The sequence below is a fragment of the Callorhinus ursinus genome, unplaced genomic scaffold (assembly GCF_003265705.2).
Source record: "Callorhinus ursinus isolate GAN/ISIS: 27379988/994484 unplaced genomic scaffold, GSC_fseal_2.0 scaffold14, whole genome shotgun sequence".
Taxonomy (NCBI): Eukaryota; Metazoa; Chordata; class Mammalia; order Carnivora; family Otariidae; genus Callorhinus; species Callorhinus ursinus.
In genome coordinates, this window is record NW_027397076.1 from 14,695,589 (window position 1) to 14,718,017 (window position 22,429).

The window sequence follows — 22,429 nt, forward strand, 5'->3', positions numbered from 1 at the left end:
AGGGGGAGGGAGGAGGGAGAAAGGGGGAGAGGGAGGGGGAGGAAGAAAAAAATTGTAATATGATGGTTAAGACTGGGGGAACTTGCCTGAAAGGAAATGAAAAACCTTAAATTTTTTATATTGACCTTCTGCTAACATTTTGTCACACAAGCATGGCCCCGATCCTGCGCCTCCTCTGGAGGTTCTAATATAACCATCTACCATGAAACAGACAGGTTGAGACAGGTACAATAAAAGGCATTAAAAATCATTTTCAAAGCAAGGCCCCTAGAAACCAGTGGCCCACCCCTTTTCTAGTCTCTGTCTACTGGCAAATCTGCATTTGAAAAGCAAGATTTATCTGGATTTCTAAAATCATAATTTCCCATTCGCCTTTTCCCCAGGGGCTGTAAAGGAAAAAAGACTCCAAGAGTCAACATGAATTCCTTCAACATCAAGAAACATTTTGATGACAGTTGAGAGTTAACAAATCTGAAACACATGGTCTTAACTGACTGTGAAATAAATAATGTTTCAGAATGAAAGGCGGAAAAAGTGCTGCCATGTAAAGCATTAAAAAGGACTCAAACCTCCAAAGTCGCTTCAGGCATTTGACTTCTTGCCCCACCCCCAGTCTGGTCCTCTTACTTTCCTCTCCTTCCTGTCGGGGTTCACGTTTTCATGAACGTGACTCTCCCAACCTACAGACACTCGCACATGTCTCTCTTTGGGAATCTGTGGGCCTTCCAAAATGTCTCAAAGTAAAAGCATACACATCTTTGGGGTGGGACCAAGGCCCTGCATTTGTCCTCCAACAATCGTAAGGAAAGGTATCAACAAGCCCTGTTGCAAAGTTTGTCTTTCATTCTCCAAGACACCCAGGGGCCCTCTCCATGCACGCTGTAGGTCGTTGGTACTACCTGGGGTGTTTAAGAAACATCTGTCTATGCCTGGCCTTCGTCCCCAGCAGTTCTGATTTCATCAGTCCCGACGGAAGACCCGGGCATTGGTCTGTCTGGATCTGCATCTCTTTTTTCTTTTTTAAAGATTTATTTCTTTGAGAGAGAGAAAAAGAGAGAGCGAGAGAGAGCATGTGTGTGCATGAGAGCAGGGGACGGGGCAGAGACAGAGAGAGAGAGAAAATCCCAAGCAGGTTCCATGCCCAGCATGGAGCCCAACTCAGGGCTCGATCCCACAACCCTGAGATCATGACCTGAGCCGAAGGCAGACGCCTAACTGACTGAGCCACCCAGGCGCCCGGCAGTCAATGCTCTTAACCGCTGTGATGCCCCCGTGAAACCCGCACAGTGATCATCCTCCCCATTTTACAGGCGAGGAGCCTGGGGCACAGGGAGGTTTGGAAACTCGCCCTACGTCACACAGATGGGCAGGGGCGGATTGCAAGTGTGCCCGGCCAGAGTCTGTGCTCTTCACTGCTGCAGGCTAGTTTGAGAACCACTGCTCCTCACCTCCTCTTGGCCACAGACAGTTACATACACAGAAATCGGAACATAAGAAATGTTAACTTTCTACTCAGGCTCCTGGCTTGTGGATGGCAGCTGAGCAGGGTACCGTCTTCAGCGGAGGGTAAACTACATCTGGCAGTGACCTAGAACTGGAAACAGCTGATCTTGGACTATTCTCCCACCAGAGCACACAGCGACATGGTGCCTTCTCCAATTAGGGAATGAATTCTTCCAGGATGATACCACAGGTCTCGCCCTCCAGAGCTAAGCCACAGGAAACTCAGCCCCCTTACTGGGTCATACCAAAACCCCACTGTCTTTTTTCCCCTTCTCCACTAACAAGATTGTGAAGAAGCCCCGAGTCTCCATAAAGCTAAAGATCAAACCAAATGACAGCGATCTCTTTCCCCAGTCTCTATGAAAGGAAAAGCACAGAAAATGCCTAAGTAATTTTGGAGACACTTGTCACGCTTGGCCCTCTCCCTACAACTTGTGAATGTGCAAGAAATGTCTTTCTCTTCCTTTAGGAAGGGAAGGGGTGGGGGGATGGGGATGGGTGGCCGCCGGGCAATCATCTTCCTGGTAGTGATTTACAGCGTTCCTCTAAAAATATCTATGAGATCACAGAACATTAAGTGCGGGACACCAAACATTTGTAACTAATCCATGAAAATAAAGTAAGGGTGTCATACTGCACGGGGAACACAGTGGAATTTGTCTTGTTATCGTTCTAAAATAAGACGGCCTCAATTTGGTTGAAATATATCTTCACACATTGTCTTCCAGAGCAGAGCCGTTTGAGAAATTCTGATTGCAATTATAAGTGCTGAATAGGGAGTGCTCTGCATTTCCTTTGACGATGCTGAAAAGCTATAAGCTATCCTGATATTAAAATCTTTGGAAATTGATGAGTACCCCAGGCATCATTACAATTCTCTCCCCCCCAAGTAATTAAAATCTATTATGTGAACACGTGTTAATATTTTATCAACTACTGTTTTTAATTAACTCATTGTCTGAGGCCTCCCGCAGTAGGAATGATATCGCTTTGTTTTAAGTGACCCGCCTGCCCCCACCCCGCCACCGAGCTCCCAGCCAGGCTTCTTTCCGGGGCTGGGGGGAGGCTTGTCACAAACATACCACAGTACTGAACTCTGGAACCTGCCACAGCAGCCAGTCTTCGTTCAGGGTGTACAGGGCTTTGCAAGTGATTACATCCACAGGACCCTTGTTTATTTTCTGGTTCAAAGTCGTCACCAGCAAATAGAACGGCTCTCCAACAGTTTCCTTGGAAGAGACACAAAAGTGACAGTCAGCTGTCTGCGGAAGCCACTGTACTTTCCAAAGAGTTAAAAGTTTCAGTTTATGGCAGTGCGACAGGAGGCAGGAGGCAGTGTTTTCTAACAATCAACATGAGACTCCCAAGAAAATACACACTGCTCCGCTCAGGATTGGGTGCAAAACTCAGGAGACGCGTCCTCTCTCCATCGCCCGCGCCCGCGCCCCCGCGCGCCCGCGCGCGCGCGTACACACACACACACACGCACGCACGCCCGTGCCCGCGCACAGACTCCCAGCATTTACAGTCAACAGCAACATGAACTCCTCTGCGGATGGTTCTTTTATGTTTCAGCTTCTATATGGCAGACTGATGCTCATCAGCTGGCTAATGCCTAGAGTAGATGCGGAGGTTTAACCTTCGTTTACATTCATATTTAATTGCCTTTTTGAGCAAACCAAAAATAAATGGCATTTTAAAAAATACACAACAATTAGCCTTGGTAACCAGAATAAATGTCAGAACATTTTGTACATTTGCCAAGGAGGATGCTTTTTTGGTGTTAAGAGCTTCTAATGAAGGAAGTGGCCTTTAGTTATCGCAACTTGCAGCCATCCCGGCCAGCTCGCTGTGGTTTGCTGAGCCGGGGGTGCACAGACTCCCCTGGACACCTTGGCTGTGCACCTTGGCTGGTACACGGCCACTGATGCACTTGAACTCCCTTCCCTGGACCGGAGCCAAGTCCATTGCTCGAAGGCTTGTCCCCGGGATTCGGCCCATCCCGATGGCGTCTGTCTCCAAACTTCTGCCATGGGCACTTGCTCCTCAACCGGTGCTCGCCTGCTCATGGTCAGTGAGATGCCTCAAACCTGTAGCCACACTGCACTTGCGTGGACTCTGAGCAGCTCACGGGGGAGGCTTGTGTGTTCTGCTTCCCCAGAAGCCTCCCAGAGCATGCAGCCCTGGGTCGGCAGCAGCACACTCGCCAGGTAATCAGTGTCTACAATCAACGGACATTAACCAAATATGTGGAAGAGGGAGAGCTAGGGCCAGAAGTCAAACCCTTCGTGATGAAGAAGCCAGCCAAGCGACTGAGGCTGGAAGGACCGTTTCCAGCCAAGCTTCACGGCCCAGCTTGCAAAGGAGGCTTCCGTTAGCTCTCTCCCCTGCTCCGCCCTGACCAAGTAAGTGGAGACCTCATGTAAGACTCCTGGCGTCCCACCTCCCCACCGCCTGTCCCATCCCCTCCCCGCAAGAACATGTGCCCTCTCCAGTGCCAGGGCTTCCTTTGGCCCCCTTCTGCCACCCCACCCTCCACTGGCTTCCCGTCACTTTTCCCATTACCTTTTCTCATTGAATCCTCTCGTTTAATCCTGTGAGATAAGTATCGTTATGACCATTTTGCACAGGGCGGGCATTGGGGCACACGGAATAGCTGTGATTTTCCCCAGATCCCACAGCTGGTGTGGGATAGTCACCACTTTTCTCTTCCCTGCTGACATATCCTTGAGTCTCTTCCTTAGTGTAGGACAGAGGTGGAATGTTCGAAAATTTCCCAGGTGGGGAGAGTGTTGGGACTAGCACCTAACATTTTAATTCTTATGGGAAACTTCCTTTATTTTGTGGTTCACAACCACACTGCTCTCTTCTCTTTCCCTCTGCCCCCTGGGGTAATGTCCTGACTGCAAACCCAGAACTTCTACTTCTCCTTTTCCCTCCAGCACACATCAGAGACAGGGGTGAGTGTCCTCGTGGGCTGGATGGGCCACCGAGGGTGCAGTTGGGGGCCAGGTGGGCTCTGCCGGGCTATGTGCAAGGGCAGCTACAGACTCAGTGGCTCTGTAGTCAGAAATTCCCCAGAATTCTCCAGAGTGCAACCAGACTGAGAGAAGTGATATTTTGTCTTAAACGGTTCTAACCCTGGGTGATCACTGCCAGAATTCCCTGGGGCTCCCATGAAGAATTCAGATGCCTGGGCCCTCCATTAGACCCACAGACCCAGAATGTCTGGAACCGAGGCCTGAGCATCTGTGGTTTGAACACCTTCCCAGGGGATTCTGATATGGGGGACGGCTTCGAAAACCATGAGGTTTCTCTATCACTATGGAACACGAGTCCTCAGTCATACCTGCAGGGGGCTTAGGCGTCTTACAGAGCAGGGAACACTCAGCTCTGCGGGTGGGCTGGCTGTGGCCAAGTGCACCTGACCGGACGACCACGCCTGCCCTCCCTCTCCTGGGATGGTAACTAAGCTCGGCCCCTTCACCTTCCTTTCCTTTGTGAGACTAGACTCTGGCTCTGGCTCAGCCAGAGGCTTTCACGCCTGTGATCTCGTTCCATCCCTAAATCCTCCCTAAGCCCATAAGAAGGTGCCTGCCTCACTGGGGAGGTAGTAGCTAGGAGCTCTCAAACCCTGGTGCCATCCCACACCCGCTGTGGGATCTGGTGGAAGGCACATCCATTCCGAGTGCTCCCAATCCCCCCAGTGCAAAATGGTCATAACGATCCTTACCTCACAGGATCAAATGAGAGGATTCAGTGAGAAAAAGTAAACAAAACTCTTCGCATGATATCTGGCATGCTCAGTAAAGGCAGTTGGTATTATTACTTCACTCACAGAGCCCTGGAAGCTCTGAAGAGGAGGTTACCTGGGGGTCACAGAGCTAGTGGCATCTAGGCAAATGTCTGGGGGATAGGGCAGAAGGACCAAGGCTGTCTGAGTCCCACATCCCCTTGGGCACCCGGTGTGGGAAGTCAGACCCCCTGCACCAGCGGGAATTTTTCCACAGAAATTGAAAGCATCTCTGGCCGGCTCAAAGTCACTTCCTCCTGGTAAGCGTGCCACCCCTCACCATCTCAAGTGCTCAAGATACTCTTGAATCAGCACTGCAAAATCTTGACCCAGAATCTTCTGTTTGAGGGAGCCGTTTGGGCTGAGGGCCCAGATTTTTGGAACATCTCACCCGTTTAAGGCTCAAGGGCAACAAGGGCAAGGCTCCAACCACAAGATCCCTCAAGAAAGAGCTGGGAAGAAATTTAAAACCAGTGACTAGGCCCTTCACTCCATGAGTAGATAACAGTTGCCCAGATGAAAAGGGTCAGAGACACACAGCTAACTGGAGCTGAGATGACTTTAGAGCCTGAACCTGCTGCTTCTAACCAATAATCCTAGTGTAGTGCTCTTTCTACTACCCCAGGATTCTCAAATGTAAGGCACATACAATTACCCGGAGGAGCTTGGCAAACATGGATTTTCGGGCCCCACCCCCGGGCTTCTGATTTCAGTGGCACTGGTAGGGCAAGAATCAGACTTTTGAGACTAAGACCCAGAACTGGGTGTGGGTCCCGCCACCTCTGTTTAGATGCCGTTGTGGCTGAAGCAAGGATGGTGGAAAGCGAAAATATTCACCCCAGAAATAACTGCTTCAATACCTCCCCAAAGCGTATGATGATTTATACCAAGTAAACAGAAAATAAGGCAGATTTCATTAATCTTAATAAATGGGTAGTGCCTTGGGAGAGGAAGTCGTTGGTAAAAAAAAAAAAAAAATGTTGTGCATCTACTTGTAAGATTGCATTAAACATTAAACTAAGCACAGTCTATTTAAAGTGCTGCTTTTGGATCTAAACTTAAGTAGCACTGTTAAAACCTGTGGCGTAGCAGTGTATCTTATTCAAAGTTTAATTAGATTTTGGAACTAGCTACAAATACACAATTATGCAGTTTTGCTGGAATCTGGATGGCTGGTGAAATTAAAGAAGGATAAGAACCTTCTGTACCAGGGGCCTCAGAGGGGCTGAACGAAGATCGGGTTCAAGAGAACACTCTTCTTGTCCTATTAATATTTTAGAACAGTACCGGCCAACATTTATGGAGTGCTTACTTGGTGCTAAGCCACTGCATCCATTTTCTCATCTAGGCTTCAGAGCGGCCCTAAGATAGTCTTCTTCCAGGGCTCCAGGTTATAAACCCAAGGCTCAGAGAGGTGCAGAAGCCTCCTATAGTGAGTGACGGGGTCCAGATGCAGACCAGGCAGTGGGCTCCAAGACCCACTTCCTTACCCACGGGATCTACACCAAGTTGGCATTCAAAAATAATTTTAAGATTCAATCAGACTACAACCACATTCAAACAATAACTCCAACAAAGGAAACTCGAGGGATGGGTGGCTCTTTGGGGACTTGCTAAACAAATGGAATAATGTGGAATGACTAGTTAGAACTGAGTTTAATTAGCTTCCAGTATTAGTAGGTAAATGGGTATTTCCAAGATGCTTCAGAGACCCTGCAAGCATCGCGTTCTCTTCACAATCTGAAATACGCCTTCCACTCAGCACATTTCCTGGGCTCTGGTTGTCAATTAATGATGTCAAGATGGGCTCAAAAGTCAATGGTATAAAATTTCAGTTATGCAAGATGAGTAAGTTCTAGAAATCTGTTGTACAACATTGTGCCTACAGATAACAACGCTGTTTTGGACCCTTTAAAAATCTGGTAAGAGGGTAGGCTTTTTGTTAATTGTTCTTACCGCAATAAAATTGTTTAAAAGAGAAAAAAGTCTAAATGAACTGCATTTGCATAGGCCAGTTACAGCAAAAACAATTTTATCTTCCCCTCCATGTGCTCCTAGGAAGGACCATGTCTAAAAGGGGTTAAATGCTGACACCATGGAGTGCTCAGGACTCATCCTGGCAGAGACATCAGCTAAAAATAACCACCTATTGTCTTACCTCTGACACTGCCAAGGGAGGTGACACTTACCCGCAGAAAACCAGAAAGGCAGACAGACATCCAGTTTGTGAGGAGTTTTTCTACCACAGACTCCGTGCGTCTTAGCATGAGTTTAGGCTGCATGTTACTGGACTGTTCCATCAAGTCCCTGGTCAGCACCTCCAGGATGCTGGTCAGGTAGACCAGCTTGGTTTGCAGTGCAATGGTCAAGAAGGAGGCAAACAGACACCTATTTAAAAATAGAGCCTTGGTTACAATACTCAAGACATCAAAACAACCCACTGTCTTTATCTGGCAGATGGCCAGATAAAGAAAATGTGGTATATGTGTATTCACACACACACACACACACACACACACACACACACACACCAGAATACTGTGCAGCCACACAAGAGAATGAAATCTTGCCATTTGTGACAACATGGATGGATCTTGCGGGCATTATGTTAAATGAAAAAGTCAGAGAAAGACAAATACTGTATGATCTCACTTTTATGTGGACTCTAAAAAAAAAAAGAAAAAGAACCAAGCTCATGGAAAAAGAGATCAGATCTATGGTTACCAGAGGTGGAGAATGGAGGGGGAGTTGGAGGAAGGTGGACAAAATGCAAAAATTTCGAATTAAAAGACAAGTAAATGCTAGGGATGTAATGTATAACATGGTGACTAGAGTTAACACTGCTGCATAATTTGAAAGTTCCAAGAGAGTAAATCTTAAAAGTTTATTTTTTTCTTTTTTTTTTTTTGTAGCTGTATGAGATGATGGTTGCTAACTAAACTCATTATGGTCATCATTTTGCACTAGGTGTAAGGAAGATCATTATGCCGTACACCTTAAACTTCTACAGTGCTATATGCCAATTCCATCTCAATAAAACAGAGAGAGAGAAAAAAAGAAGATACACAGATGACAAAGAAGCACATAAAAAAAGAGCCTCAGTTAATGAGGTTAACTATCAGCCGTGGCTAAGTTGATGTTGATGGGAGTTTCCACGGAAGCTGAGGGGCAGTGGGGTGCTGTCCTGTGGGCATGTGTGTTTTTTTAATGTCTTAGGTCAACCACCTTTGTCCTCAATTCATAAAAACCATGCACCAGTGTTCACCCCAGGACATTTTGTGTGTTTTCAGCTCTTAGACTTTAAACTAGAGTGGTAAACAAGAAGTGAATGTCTTTCCCAAATGTTTAGGTGTTTTAAAGATAGAAAATAGCACTTCTGCTTTTTTGATTCAGGACTCATGTTTTTTCTTGGTGCTGGGGTTTTTCAGGGCTTTTTTTTGGAGTGGGGTAGTGTATGTGTGTGTGTCTTCAAAACAGAATATGTGTTGGGGTCGTGTGATCCGAAATAGAGCTATCATGGCCTCATGACCCCGACCAAACAGCCTCTGGATAAATCCACATTTTCAAGGGATGTGGATACGAGGTTCAGGTTGCAGTTTGGAAATAAGGAGCTCACGTTTTTATTTTCCCTATTTAAAGACTTTCAAAATATAAATAAATTGACTAATACCTGTCCTTCACTGAAAAGTTCTTCTGCTTCTCAAGGGTGTGGATGACAGTAACAAGGAAACTTTTATTACAAATCAGGGCATCCAAAGCTGTGAGACTTTCATTCTTGTCAGTGGCATCTCTGTTCTGGAAAAAAAAATGAATATGATATGATATGATATGATATGATATTAGAAACTTAAAGTTAGGAGGTAGATCCACAATGGGTTTTCCAAGACAATGATTTAATATTGAATCCATGATTCCAAAAAACTCACAAAAATTCAATAATGGAGATGATGATGACAATGAGGACACTATGAAAGTCAGGCAGTCATGGGCTAAAAATGAAAACTTAGAGACTTACATGCATATCTTCGGTGAAGATGTGTGTGAAGCCACCTGACTGAGAGGAAGGAGACACTTTTATTATTCATAACATCCAAAGGAAATGAATAGTGTATTTTTGTTACAATACCCAAGTCCGTTTTAATAAAGTAGAGACACTGTTTGCTAATCTGAAGGGCCCCTGGGCTTATGTTCATTTTATATCCTCTAATACATAATAAATAATTATTCAGCTCTCAAGAAGCACCAGTGAATTCTGAAGGCCTCTAAGAAGAATCATTATCATTGCATCAGTCCCATTTTTGGTAGAGGAAGGCATCTCACACTTTCAAAGAACAGACTCAAAAGTGAAAGAAGTGGTAAAGAAAATTATGCGAATGTGCAGATCCCTCCTTAAGCAGTTTGCCCTCTCGGGATAAATACTGAGTTGTGTCCATAAGTTTTTACAAGCCTTAGCTTAGTAGTATCCACTGTCTCAAGAGACAATGTTATGGAGACGGGGTGAGCTGGGTGGTTAACAGTTAGAAATCTGGAGCCAAATTACTTGGGTTTCAGTCTTGGTTTTATCACCTACCGGTCACATGACTTTGGACAGTTACGTAACCTCTCTGTGCCTGACATTGCTCATGACTCCCATCTCCTAAGCTTGGTGTGAAAAGAAAATGCACATGTGCACAGTAAGTTCTATCTCAGCTATGTTTATTGCTTTCATCACTAATTTATGGCAAACTAGATCACAAAGTTATTGTCCTGCTGGTTTCTACAATTATTTTTATGTGCTATGCTATGTTGCTCCTGGATATAAACTTTTCAATTCGAGTTTCCCTTTTTAATGTATCATAAGTCTTCTTGGAATTAAAGGATTAAATTTTAAAAGCATGCTGAGTAACACTTTAAATGAGTCAACAGAATGAAAATAAAAACTTGAACATTCAGGTTTTTCTCTTCCTCTTTTTGGGGGGTAATATTTGAAACTTTAGGCTATTTTTATACCTCGTTAAAGTAAATTTCTTCTGCAGAGAATTTTTGCTTTATAGTTTCAAATCTGTTAGCCTAAGCAGAAGACCTCAAACTATTTTGGTCATATTCTCCCCTAGTAATAGGCAGAAAAATCATACCCTGGGTTTGCATTTTCTAGTTCCTAACATTTTTCTGCAGAACCAACTTGATATGGACAGACATTTTAAACAGATTGATTCCTGACCTTAAGTAGAGAAATGCCACCATGGCTCCCTGTTTTCTAAAGCTCCTTCCTCCTTTCATTTAAATTTCCCTCTTCTAGGAGATAGGATGCACTGCTCACCCTTATCTCTCCTCCTATTTTCAGCAAAACAATGCAGTCAATACAATGAAAAGGCAGGCTTTGGAGAGCCAAAAACCCGGTACAGAGCCAGGAATTGGGAATATCTTGGCCTCTGTGAACCTACAATTTCCTCTGGTTCTGTCTACTGTTGTCTGGTAGGTGTTGACTGCTCAAGTTCTCAGTCTACCAGCCGACCTCCGGGCCTAGAGGATGTGGCCCCTGATCCATCAGTAAAGGGCCTAATTGACACAAGGACGGATCTGCAGCCTGGAAAGCATTTCAGCTGGGGCTGTCATCACAGACTATGTTCCTCCATCCTCTATATCTTTCATTATAAATTCAATTTTAACTTAGGTCTTGCTAGGGTTCTGATAGTTATGCCTGTTTTTCCTGGTCCTCTCCTTTACTGACTTGAGTTTTCCTGGTTTTCCCAGTTGCTGTTCAAGATTATTCATAACCCTGAGTTAAGTCTGTTTGGCTGGAACAATGCGGCGGAGGGGGGTGAGGGACGCTGACCCTCTGCACAGTCGAAAATTGGCATGTAACTTTTTCCCAAAACTTAGCTACTAATATATTGCCTACTGCTAACCAGAAGCCTTAACAATGAACACATCTTTTGTATGTCAATTAACACATATTTTATAAGTTTTCTGTATTCTATACTGTATTCTTACAGTAGCGTGAGCTAGAGAAAGGAAAATGTTACTAAGGAAATCATAGGGAAGAGAAAATACATTTATAGGACGGTACTGTTTTATTGAAAAAAAAAAAAATCCGTGTATAAGCAGACCCATGCAGTTCAAACCTGTGTTGTTTAAGGGTCAACTGTATCTCTCTTCTAAAATAATACAGCATTTTTCCTGGGGATTTTTTTTCCCCCCTCAAAACACTCAACTTGCAATAGTGTCTTTTGCATTCATCACTTATCTTGCTCTTGATTACTGAATTTAGAATATAGGACAATTTCTTTTTCAGGCCACAGATTACTCTCTTCAGCACTCAAGAGCAATCATTGACTGTAAAAGCCCACACAAGCCTCAGGTTGATGGTAGAAATCTCTGTTGTTTTATTGCTATTAAATTCTTAATGGGGATCTCAGATAGCTGAGAAACAGGACTCGCAATGTCCTGCATAGTCATCCTGATTCAGGGAATTGACCTCCCTCCCTAGGTGGTGTTCTGCTGTAGAAATGGATAAATGAGGTGGCAAATACAAGTCTTGCTGCCTGGCACTCTTGGAGGAGAAGTTTAAAAAAGTGTATTGTACAAGCACAAAAAACTGAAGTCTTATTTATAGCCTTCTAGCCTCCTTGATTTACAACAGTAAGTCTTGGACCAAAAAAAAAAAAAAAAAAAAAATGGCGGGTGCTTTATGGAGGTATCCCAACCTCCAGACACAGCATCACATATCATGGTGTCTGCTTCTAGAATTATAGAGAAACTGGAAATTGCTTACTGCATGTGTCTGTGTTTCTGAACTCTAGGCTTCTGGCCAAATGTAGCTGAGAAGCTTCTGGTAAGGTGATACCAGCTCTGTTTTGACCTGGCTTTGCTTAGAAGTCTAGATTGAAATATGATCATCTGTGTTGATGTTCCAGAGGCTGGGCCCCTCTGTGGTCACCTGTTCTGGACAAAAAAGGGCAGCATGGTGAAGCCGGAGCATCAGGATGTGGAGGTGACGACAGGCAGATGAGTGCCCTTTGCTCAAGACTTGGGAGTGTAAAGGAGGAAGGCTGAGTGGGTAGGGGAGAAGATGGAGGCATCAGAACAGAGCGAGACTGCAAACCCAAAGGATTAAAGGAGACTGCTCCTCGGAGTCCCAGGATGGGTTAATCAATCATTTCGTGCAGATATTTCTGTGAAATGAGGATGATATGGGCTGATCAGCAGAAGAACAACTGCTGGAGAGAACCATTAAGAACTCAACACTGCAAAAAATGGCTGCTATCAACTCAAAGTCTATACATGTCTCCCTCCCTCCCTCTCGGCCCATAGTACTTTTCATTTCCAATTGAGAAATAATAGTGAATAATCTAGTAGCTGCAATGGAAGTCATGCAGATAAACACAACAAATTGGCCAGCCCACAATTTATTGATTTTTAAATAAACTAGCTTGCTTCCCAACTACAAATTCAGCTCTAAACAGGTAGTAAAATAAAACAAAAATCATCACTCTGAACTTCTGTCCCTCCTAGGTTTTTGTTAGTGGACAAAGAATAATCGTCAATGACCCATCACTGCTTTATACCCTAATCAATCCAATTAATAATTACCCTTCTCCCGGCTCTGCTCAGGCTTAAGCCCTTATTTCGTACCAAGCACACTATCTACAGCTGCCTTGGAAGCAAACACCTCTTCTGGCGATAGCAACAAGCACCTTCATTATTATTCAAGACTCAACCTTAGGAATATGATCAATGCTCTTTTACCTCGGGGAAGAAAGTTCTCAGAGCAAAATGTTTGTAGTCAAGGAAGGGAACAGTTCCAAAACTATCAACCACATCCAATTTATCCATCTGCAGCTCAGCAAAGCCTGTAAAACAGAATCCCAAGAGCAATATTTTAACTCCACAAACAATGGATAAGATCTTCTGCTGTTTTGTCTAACACGGAGAATGACCTTGGTTTTCATTAAAGAAGAAACAATAGATAATTACTTGGTTGGCTGCAGAGCAGGGCTGGAATAAACACAGAGCCAGGCCTAGACCCTGCCGCTCAGATGTCTTCTATTATACAAACAGTTCTCATTACTGTGGCCAGCTCCATTTGGGGGGGGGGTGGGCAGAGGAGATGATAAAAAAAGGCTTGTTTTTCCACAAATAAAATTTTGGAGCCTACCATCACGTATCTCTTTCCGGAGCTCACTCTCCAGGAGCTCCAGCTGTTGGCTCTGTTTGCGGCTCAGCTCCTTCGATTTGTGCCTGGTTACCCCTACGGCCGCTGAGGAGACAGAGATCTAGCGTCAGACTGACACGTTAACTTAAAAAACAAAAAGGAAAACAAAGCCAACCTTGACATTTCTTTTACAGAGAGAGAGAGAGACAGAGACAGAGGAAGAGAGAGAAAGAACAGCATTTAAGAGGTGGAATTTATAAAAGGAAAAATTCCCAGTGAGGAGTCACTCTAAAGAGGAAGATGCTAAAGTGCAACAGGAAAACAAAAAACTACCCACCTTAAAGTAAAAACTAAATCAAATAACCTCCACTTGTAACCAAAGATCCCAGCTGGCTGAAAAGTAATGAAATAAGCCACGTTTCCCTGCAGCCACAGGCCGCTGATATTGTTCCATTCTTTTTTCAATGTTTCTAAACATCCCTGGAGAAATAAAGTTGAGCCACAATTGCAGAAGGAAATCACAGATCCACGCTCTGTAAACCAGACTTGCATAGATCAAGTTGGCTGATATGTGGAGAGGTCCACAATGAGCCCTCGGATCTGGGACATGGCTTCTTTCCCCACTTCGTCTTGCTTCTAACTGTGCTTCTTACTGAGACAGTGCCCTGAACAGGCTTGGTTCTCGGTTCACATCCCCACTCTGCCAATTATGAGCTGTGTGACTTCAAGTAAGTTCCTTAGCATCTCTGTGCCTGGCTGCCTTATCTGTCAAAGGGCCCACACCTCACTGTGATGTTGAGAGGACTGCAAGAAGCAACCCACAGAAAGTATTCAGAAGTTGTTTTTTAAAAAGAACATTCAACAACTGTCAACTACATTATTATTCTGGAAAGGTTTTCCTCCTTTAACAGCAACTTCGTGATAAAAGGACCCACTACCAGTAGATACGAATGATCCTGGAGGAAACAAAACTCAGTAGGGTTCTTCACTGGACCATTTCACAAAGTCAACAGTCTTCACCATAACATGCATGTGCATCTTCAAAAAAGGATGAGGCGCACAGTGATTTCCAAATTTATGTGACCACGGAACCCCTTTCTCCAGGAGCGTGATTTGGGGTTAGCGTTCCTCGGGCCACACTTCAGGCTACACGGGCTCAGGGCAGGCAAAGGGAATGAGGCAGCCACATCCATCCAGCAGTGGGTTTTTGATGGCTGACATCTCCAGGGGAAGACACAGTGAGGATGTTTAGAAGGTGGCAGGCCTAGGCCAGGGTGCTTCGTGTTTTCACTCATGACGTGACCGATGGGTTAAAATATTTGTACACTTTACACCTGCTCAAGCTGCTGGTCACACATGCTGGCCTGGAATCACGGCAAGAAGGGGATGAAAATTTTAAAGGGCTCTGCAGCTACCGATGAAGCCAAAGCCATGGGTCAAACTGAGGCCACCTCACCATAAAGAGCACAGTCTCTATGACACAGTGTGGGGATGGGAGGGGTGAGTCACACACGGCACAGGAAGAGATCAGAGGCTTCTAGTAAGTCACAAAGTGGAGAGGACTCTATGGGGAGACTGGTGTCTACAGCTGCTTAACACCAGCGGATTCTCAAAATAGAGCTCAGCATTTAGAATTTATAAGTAATCTCCTTACTTGAAGCCAGTGCCAGCCAGGACATTATTAAAATATCAAGCCCAATTCTGGATTCCAGCTATAGAACAGGGGTGGTCAACTGGAGAAGAAGCCCAAGAAAATACCTGAAATGATCATCAGCAGGGCAAAAGAGGGCCTCTGCAAAATGAATTCATTCCATTGGGCCAGCTAATCACACATAGAAGTCTTTCCCTCTCTGCACTGAGAACCCACCAGGAGAAAGGGCCAAGCCTTCCCTCATGCTCTCCAGCTCCAGAGGCTTGCCCAGTTATCAGGAACCCAACATGTGTTCATAGACACAAGGTAAGTGGATGCGGGGGTGGATGAATGAAGGAGTGCATGGAAGGAAACAGTAGCAACCAGTAACAGAGAGCACTGGAGAGGCAAAGGCTGTGTTAAATCAACGTATGTGAAGTGTTCTCTTAGTTAGTGGAGAGAAGTTCTATTTCTGAGATGGACAAGAGGAACCAGACTTTGGATGAAAAGCTGCTCAGAACCAGGTCACACACTAAATGGCTACAGGGACCAGGAAGGCAGATGAGTCACGTGGCCCAGGTGGAGACAACAGGGAGTGGTGGGGACTTCAGCAAAACCCCAGTACCCACATGCTCTCTCAAGGGGCTGCTGTTATTCAGTTCCAGGAAACTGATGCTATGGAAAAGTGGAGATCCAATGATCCAGAGCTTTCAAGTTTTCAAGAGATATTTTTAAAAATGTGAATCAACTTTTTTTTTTTTTTTAACTGAAGTACGGTGGACACAAATGTTATACTGGTTTCAGGTATACAACATAGGTGACCCACCTAATTTTAAAATGCCATCAACTAGTTCACAGTTTAAGAAAAAAATGCTGTGTGGGCCAAACAAAACAGATTGTTGGGCCGGATTCAGCCAGCGAGCAACCACCCTGGGATCATCGTGCTCGGATGAGCCTTGCGATATTTTAATAGATGGTACATATCACGCTTCTAAAACATAGTTCTGCCAGGAAAAGCAGAGCTGGGGTGGGAGCAGGGGGTGGTGTTTGGTGAGGTGAGAAGGCAGGAGGAGATGACCAGATTGTGAAAGTCCAAAATGCCAGAGGAATTCTGAAGGAATAACATAAATGGGACATTTGTAATCGCCATTCACAGTACTGGGGAAGTGAGTTGGACTATATTTCTCAAACAAGACGCCATCTTTGCAATCCAGCTTTGTATTGAGGAGGAATCCTAAAAAATGGTTAGAAAGCCCTCAACGTGTACCTATGATTCCTTTCCCAAAGTTGTGATTTGGGTTTTTACCCATCAGTACTCAACTGAGGCAAACAGCCCCTGAAAGCTGAGAGTCTGCCTGCCTGACGAGAGGCCCCAGGGAATCATTTCTCTGACAAAATCAAACAGGGCACTCACCAAAGATGACAATCACTAGCAAGACAGGAAGCACAATCAGAAAATACCAAGTGGTAGGAACTGTTTCCTGCTCGACGTAGAGCTCCAAGTTTCCCAGTTTGACCTAATGGGACAGAAAGTCATTAGACTCAATTGAATTGGGCACCACATTTATGTACACACTTTTTCCTCCAAATCGTTTTCCCCAGGATACAAAAAGGTGACAAGCTAGGTAGGATATATGAATTCAAGTCCCAGCTCAGGCAGACTGGCTGTGTGAACTTGAGCACATTGAGAACATTCACCGTGCCTGATTTTCAGATATGTCACAGTTGAGGGGCACAGGACTATACCTGGAGATTTTAGAACTGAGTCCTCTTTGCCCTAGAGGCTTAACTCAGCCATCCTTTCCTTACTTTCCTCATCTCTAAAGTGGGATGTAGATAGTGCCTCTTCGTAGGGTTGTCGTGAAGATTAAATGTACTTCATCATTTGAGTGAGTGGCTCATGGCAGTCCTCCCAAAACTCTCCAGTGGCTTCCCAGAGCTCAAAGCCAAGCCCTCGCAATGGCTCACATGTTCCTTTTTTTTTTTAATTTTTTCCCCAAGATTTTATTTATTTATTTGAGAGAGAGAGAGAGAGAGAGAGAGAGAGACAGAGAGAGATCATGAGCAGGGAGGAGGGGCAGAGGGAGAAGCAGACTCCCCGCTGAGCAGGGAGCCCGATGCGGGACTTGATCCCAGGACCCTGGGATCATGACCTGAGCTGAAGGCAGATGCTTAACCGACTGAGCCACCCAGGTGCCCAGCTCCCTGCTCCCTCCAGTAACTCTCCAGCCTCCTTGAATATTCCCCCTTGCTCCCTCTGCTCCAGCCATGCTGGCCTCCTTGTTGCTCTTCATATGCACCAGGCCGTCTCCTGACTCAAGACTTTTGCAACCTGCAGGTCTAGAACCCTCTACCCCAGAGAGCCCATGGCTCACTCCCTCTCCTCCTTGAGGTCCTTACTCAAATGTCATCTTCCTAGACAGACCTTGGCTGCCCACCCTCGCACACCTTGCAGCACTGCCTGTCCCTGCTTCATGCTTCTCCATGGCGATCACCACCACCTCACACGTTCTCATTTACTTTCTTCACTCCATGTGTCTTTAGGTAACCCCCACAAAGGCAGAACGTGGGGTCTGTTTTCTTCTTCGCTGTGTTCCCATCATGGAAGAGGACCTCAGGGACCATTTCACGACTAGAGATTGCTAGCGTTACACTCCTCACCCGGTGTGACATGTGGGGGCACTTGTGAGTTCAGCTGTCGTGACTGATTTGATAATAATTAGTACCATCTTTACCACACAGATGGACCACTGGAGGCTCAGCCAAGCCAAGCGACTTACCTAAGGCCATGCAGCTATTAGCTGGTGCAGCTGGGACATGAATACATTTTTTTTTTTTTTTGGTCTTACAGTCTGATGTTCTTTTTTCTTGACCTTTATTCAATATTTATGACTACAAATCATAAAGCATTTTGGGGGGGGATAGACTGTGGAGAGCCTCATATGGCATGAACACCATAAAGAAAGACTTCTAATATGTTTCTGTTCCCAAGGGTCTCACGTCTTTATTGTGGGACATAAATATACCTCTGATGGGACCCTCAAACATGTCAGGAGGAGATGAATTGTGGCAAGCATGACTCCATGACCGAGGAAGCAGCCCACAGCCCAGAGATCATGTGGTCTCCATCAGAATCGGACGCTACTCTGAATGTGCTGGGTTTCCGCTAAGACATGTCATCCCTACATTTGGCAAAAGAATGATAGCTCATTCGTCCGTGGTCTAGAGATTCTGTGTGCAGGTGCTACAGTCTAAATGTATGGCTAGAACAAAACTATCAAGACTCATTAGTAGTATAGACAATGGTGTGTTCAGTGCTTTGACATTCGAATGGGCCCATGGATGGATTCCACCTGCTATTTTGGAGGAATTATGCTTGCGTCTGCAACAGCAGCTTTGTTTATCTGCTATTTAAAGCGAAGATCTAAAGATCCATAACAGATGCCATTCTGGCATCAGTGTCACCGAGGAAGGGCCCCAAATAAGGTACAACCAACAGGTAGGAGTGTCAGGTGACTTACGCGAACTTTCTTGGAAGAGGTGTCAATGCTGTTCGCATTACTGATGCCTTTAATTTTGCAAAGGATGATGGTGAGATCTTGATTTCTCGTAATATTTTCAAAACTGCAATTTAATTGCTCATTTTCCCCATGGAAGAGGGTGATTTCAATGTCCGTCTTGGAGATGTTGAACTCATCGTTTTCTTTCTGTGAAGAACAAAGAGAAGATGAAGAAATCAGGGCACCCAAGGGAACCCACAGATACAAGCACACCTTGCCCATCAAGGCGGGGGGCGTGTCCCACCCGAAGGAAGTGAGAAACATACTTGAATTTTCACTTCCAGTTCTGTGTCCCCCTCAGGTTCGACCCGACACCCTGTGAACCTGGGGTCCTCAAGATACTTCAGGCTTCCGCAGTCCAAGTAGGTCTCCTGGACTCTCAGCTTCACGGTGACATTTGTACGTGCTTTTGAACTCTTTAAACTGGGGGCTAAAAACCTGCAGGAATTCGCCATACAATATTCAGAGACCTGAGGGAGGAGAAAAGAGCATTTTTAACAACTTCATTACCGAGCCCCAGCCCTGCGATGGAGGAGCGAGGTGACCCGGACAACCGAACTTCTCTGTGCTCCTAATTTCTCATCTGCAAAATGGGGAGAGTGATACTACCCTCCCCTTACGGGGCTGAATGAACCCGAAATCAAATTAAATGTGATGAGGGCTCATTAAACTAAATGGGGGCTAAATTACATGGGATTACATGTGCAGAAATGCTTGGAATCATGCCGGGCACCCAGTCAGCACTCAAGGAACCCTAGCTGCTATCACTGCGAACACTCTTAGCGGTAATGGGGGCAGCCAGAGGTCATGCAATGGAGAAGGGATGTGCAGAGAGAAGGAGCCTAGCGGAAGAGGGACACTCGGCACCAAAGATTTTGCAGGGTCTGTGTGTCCTGCGAGCCCTCGAGGTGGGTTGGGAAATGCGGGCAGGGAGGGGACCATCCCCCAGGGAGGCCGCAGGGAGCTGCACACCACCGCTGGCTGTATCCCTCCTTGTCGGGGAACGTCCCCTGGCGCTTAGCGGAAGTCACTGACCCCAAGTGAGGAAAAGGTTTTGCAGGCCTAACAGGAAATCAGGGAAACAAAAGCAAAAGGGACAATGTGGGCCCCCAGGAAAATGCAGAGCATGAAGGCTGGAAAGAGTACAGAAAGTGTGGCCTGCTTCACAGCTTTATTTATTTAAAAAAGACCATAAATACTGTCATTTTTAGGGGTGCAGAGAGATGGACAGAGAAAGCCTCTGGAAAAGAAGAGGTTGACAAAGGTCTTAAAGAAGAACAATAAGGGGCGCCTGGCTGGCTCCGTCTGCGGAGTGTGCAACTCTTGACCATGGGGCTGGGAGTTCGAGCCCCACATTTGGTATGGATTGCTTAAAGATAAATCTCAAAAAAAAACCAGACAAACAAAAAAACAAAGAGCAATAAAACTTGTGAAAAAAATTTGTCAGGTGGGAGTTTACCTGTTTTTTACTTTCTAATATTGGCGTTAAAAAGAGAGGGCAGGGGGGCACCTGGGTGGCTAAGTTGGTCAAGTGTTGGACTTGATTTCAGCTCAGGTCATGATCTCGGGTTTGTGGGACTGAACCCCACATCAGGCTCCGTATTCAGCATGGAATCTGCTTGGGATTCTCTCTCTGCCTTTCCTTCTGCCCTGCACCCCCATGTGCTCTCTTTCTCTCTCTCAAATAAAAATAAATAAATAAATCTTAAAAAAAAAAAAAAAAAAGAAAGAAAAAGAAAAGAGAGTAGGAAGAGGCCATAGGTGGGAAGATCCGATGCAAGGGGCTGAGACAAACAAAACCTCCTTCCCCCCTAACACCCGTCTGGCCCTGGATAGCTCGTTCACATTTCTGGCAATATGAAGAACCAAAAAACGGTGTGTGTTTCCACTGTGGAGACGGGGCCTAGAATCAGATACAAGGTGAGGCCTGGAACTGGCGCTGGGTGTGTCAGGAGGCGGATGTGTGTATGACGCGGCTGTAAGGGTGACTCAGGAAGGCTGTCTGTGCCTAGGCCCAAACCCACACTGGTCCCAAGCACGGCCATGTCTGTGGGCACGGGCAGACCAGCCAGCTTGGGCATGAAGTGGTCCGGTGGGGCCCGGAGAGGCTGCTACCTTCACATCTCTCGTTAAGGAAGGAGAGAAAGGGGAAGAGAGAATGGGGAGAGAATTCGAGAAGAGTGTAGGAGTGTACTCGGAGGCCCCAGCCGGTATCTGAAATGCATCATTTTGTGTGACGAGGCCCTCCCGTGACTCCCGTGGGTGGCAGCAAGTGGACAAGGGCTGGGGACCGGACCCTTGTGTGGGGACACGCAAGATGAGAGGGCGCCAGGCCAGAAGGAAAGGGACCAAGCCAGACAACAGCAGGAGCAGGAGTATATGACAAGATTTCTGGGACTTGGGCAGGTCACTTGGCCTCCACACCACAGCTCTGTGGGCACGACGGGAACTCCACCACCGACTGCGCGGAACTGCTATTCTTCTGGACATCTCACCTTCGCCCCTCACAAGGCATTTTCACACGTGTTCCTAAACACTGTCTCATTAAAGTGCCTCCCTACAAAGCCCACATGGCGGAAATGGCAGGCCTTGTCATGCCAAGCTCATTCCTCTCTCCTCCGTGCCACGGTCGGAAATACTCCACCGCAAGGAGAAGGTCTTATTATTTCCATTATAGCCCAGATGGTGTATATCCCCCAACAGGTAACAGCTTGTAATATCACAAAGGCACAGAAATAAAAGATATTCCCCAAGAGATGTCCGTGTGATGAAAACAACATCATCCTTGAAAATTACTATTATTACAAGGTAGCTGAAGACTTACATTTATGTTTCCTTTTAACTCATGTGAAATGATTAAGTTGTCAATTACATCAAAATTTCTGCCCACGATAGTTATATTTTGACCACCACTGCAAAGAGAAAAAGCAACAATAGGAGTTTCATAGTAAACATACAGGCATTTTGCATTTATGAACAAAGCTATCACTTTATTCACACTTAATATTAAACTCAGTTATGTTTGAGAGCCAAGTAATACATTTTAATTTCCAATGCAGGACAATTCTAGCAGTCTTTTAATGATACTGGCCACAAATGTATAGTTTTTAAGATACATAAATATAAAAATTCAGATCAGATCCCGTTTTAATTCTAGGAAAATTCCCAAGTTCTTTTACAGAATTTGGAGCCTTGCTGTGTCGTGTTGCCACATATAATCAGATCATCGGCTATACCCTGAAAAGGTTTCACTAAACAGAATTTTGTTTGATTGCTGTTTAATCTATATTAAGATACTTCACTCTAACAATTTTCAAAATCAAACTCCCAACCTACCAATTATACTTTATTTAGGGAGATAGGGAACATTTTGGACAAGGTAAAATTATAAATGACATTAAAACTATAAATTCCCATTTGGTAGGCCATATAAATAACAGCTACGTTCTCTCTCTCCAAAACCAAGCCAAATGATTTCACATATTCTCAGCACATAATCGCATATAAGCAAAGTGGTCATTAGATGTGAAATAAACAGCTGTCCACAGCTCTGGCTGCCCTCAATCCTCCCCCGCCCCGCCCCCGCCCTGTTCATGTAGGTCATTCCAGGGTACAGGAGCCTGGGAACGTCAGCTCTGTGCACCAGCCGGGCCCAGCCAGGATGACAAGACCTCGAGGTGAGCATGAGGTGGCCAATTTGTGTAGGGCAGGAGGAAAACATTAAGCCCCGAACCAGTCACAAGAGGGGGAAGGGTCGAGTTGGCCTCATGCCAGCCTGTCGCCATTACTAGAAAGCAGAGCCGAGCACG

The 22,429-nt window shown here is 45.5% G+C and overlaps 1 protein-coding gene across 3 annotated transcripts in view; it reads right to left on the reverse strand.

Annotated features, from left to right (window-relative positions):
• The window catches only part of PLXNC1 (plexin C1), a 147,147-nt gene that overhangs the window by 40,109 nt on the left and 84,609 nt on the right, over positions 1-22,429 (reverse strand). For all 3 annotated transcript variants that reach the window (XM_073900505.1, XM_025881430.2, XM_025881431.2), the window contains 10 exons: positions 21,445-21,532; positions 18,887-19,090; positions 18,582-18,767; positions 16,475-16,577; positions 13,434-13,535; positions 13,025-13,128; positions 9,312-9,350; positions 8,967-9,091; positions 7,486-7,684; positions 2,586-2,732 (listed from right to left, as the gene is read on the reverse strand). In XM_073900505.1, the coding sequence (XP_073756606.1) occupies positions 2,586-2,732; positions 7,486-7,684; positions 8,967-9,091; positions 9,312-9,350; positions 13,025-13,128; positions 13,434-13,535; positions 16,475-16,577; positions 18,582-18,767; positions 18,887-19,090; positions 21,445-21,532 (1,297 nt within the window). The remainder of the gene's footprint in view (positions 1-2,585; positions 2,733-7,485; positions 7,685-8,966; positions 9,092-9,311; positions 9,351-13,024; positions 13,129-13,433; positions 13,536-16,474; positions 16,578-18,581; positions 18,768-18,886; positions 19,091-21,444; positions 21,533-22,429) is intronic.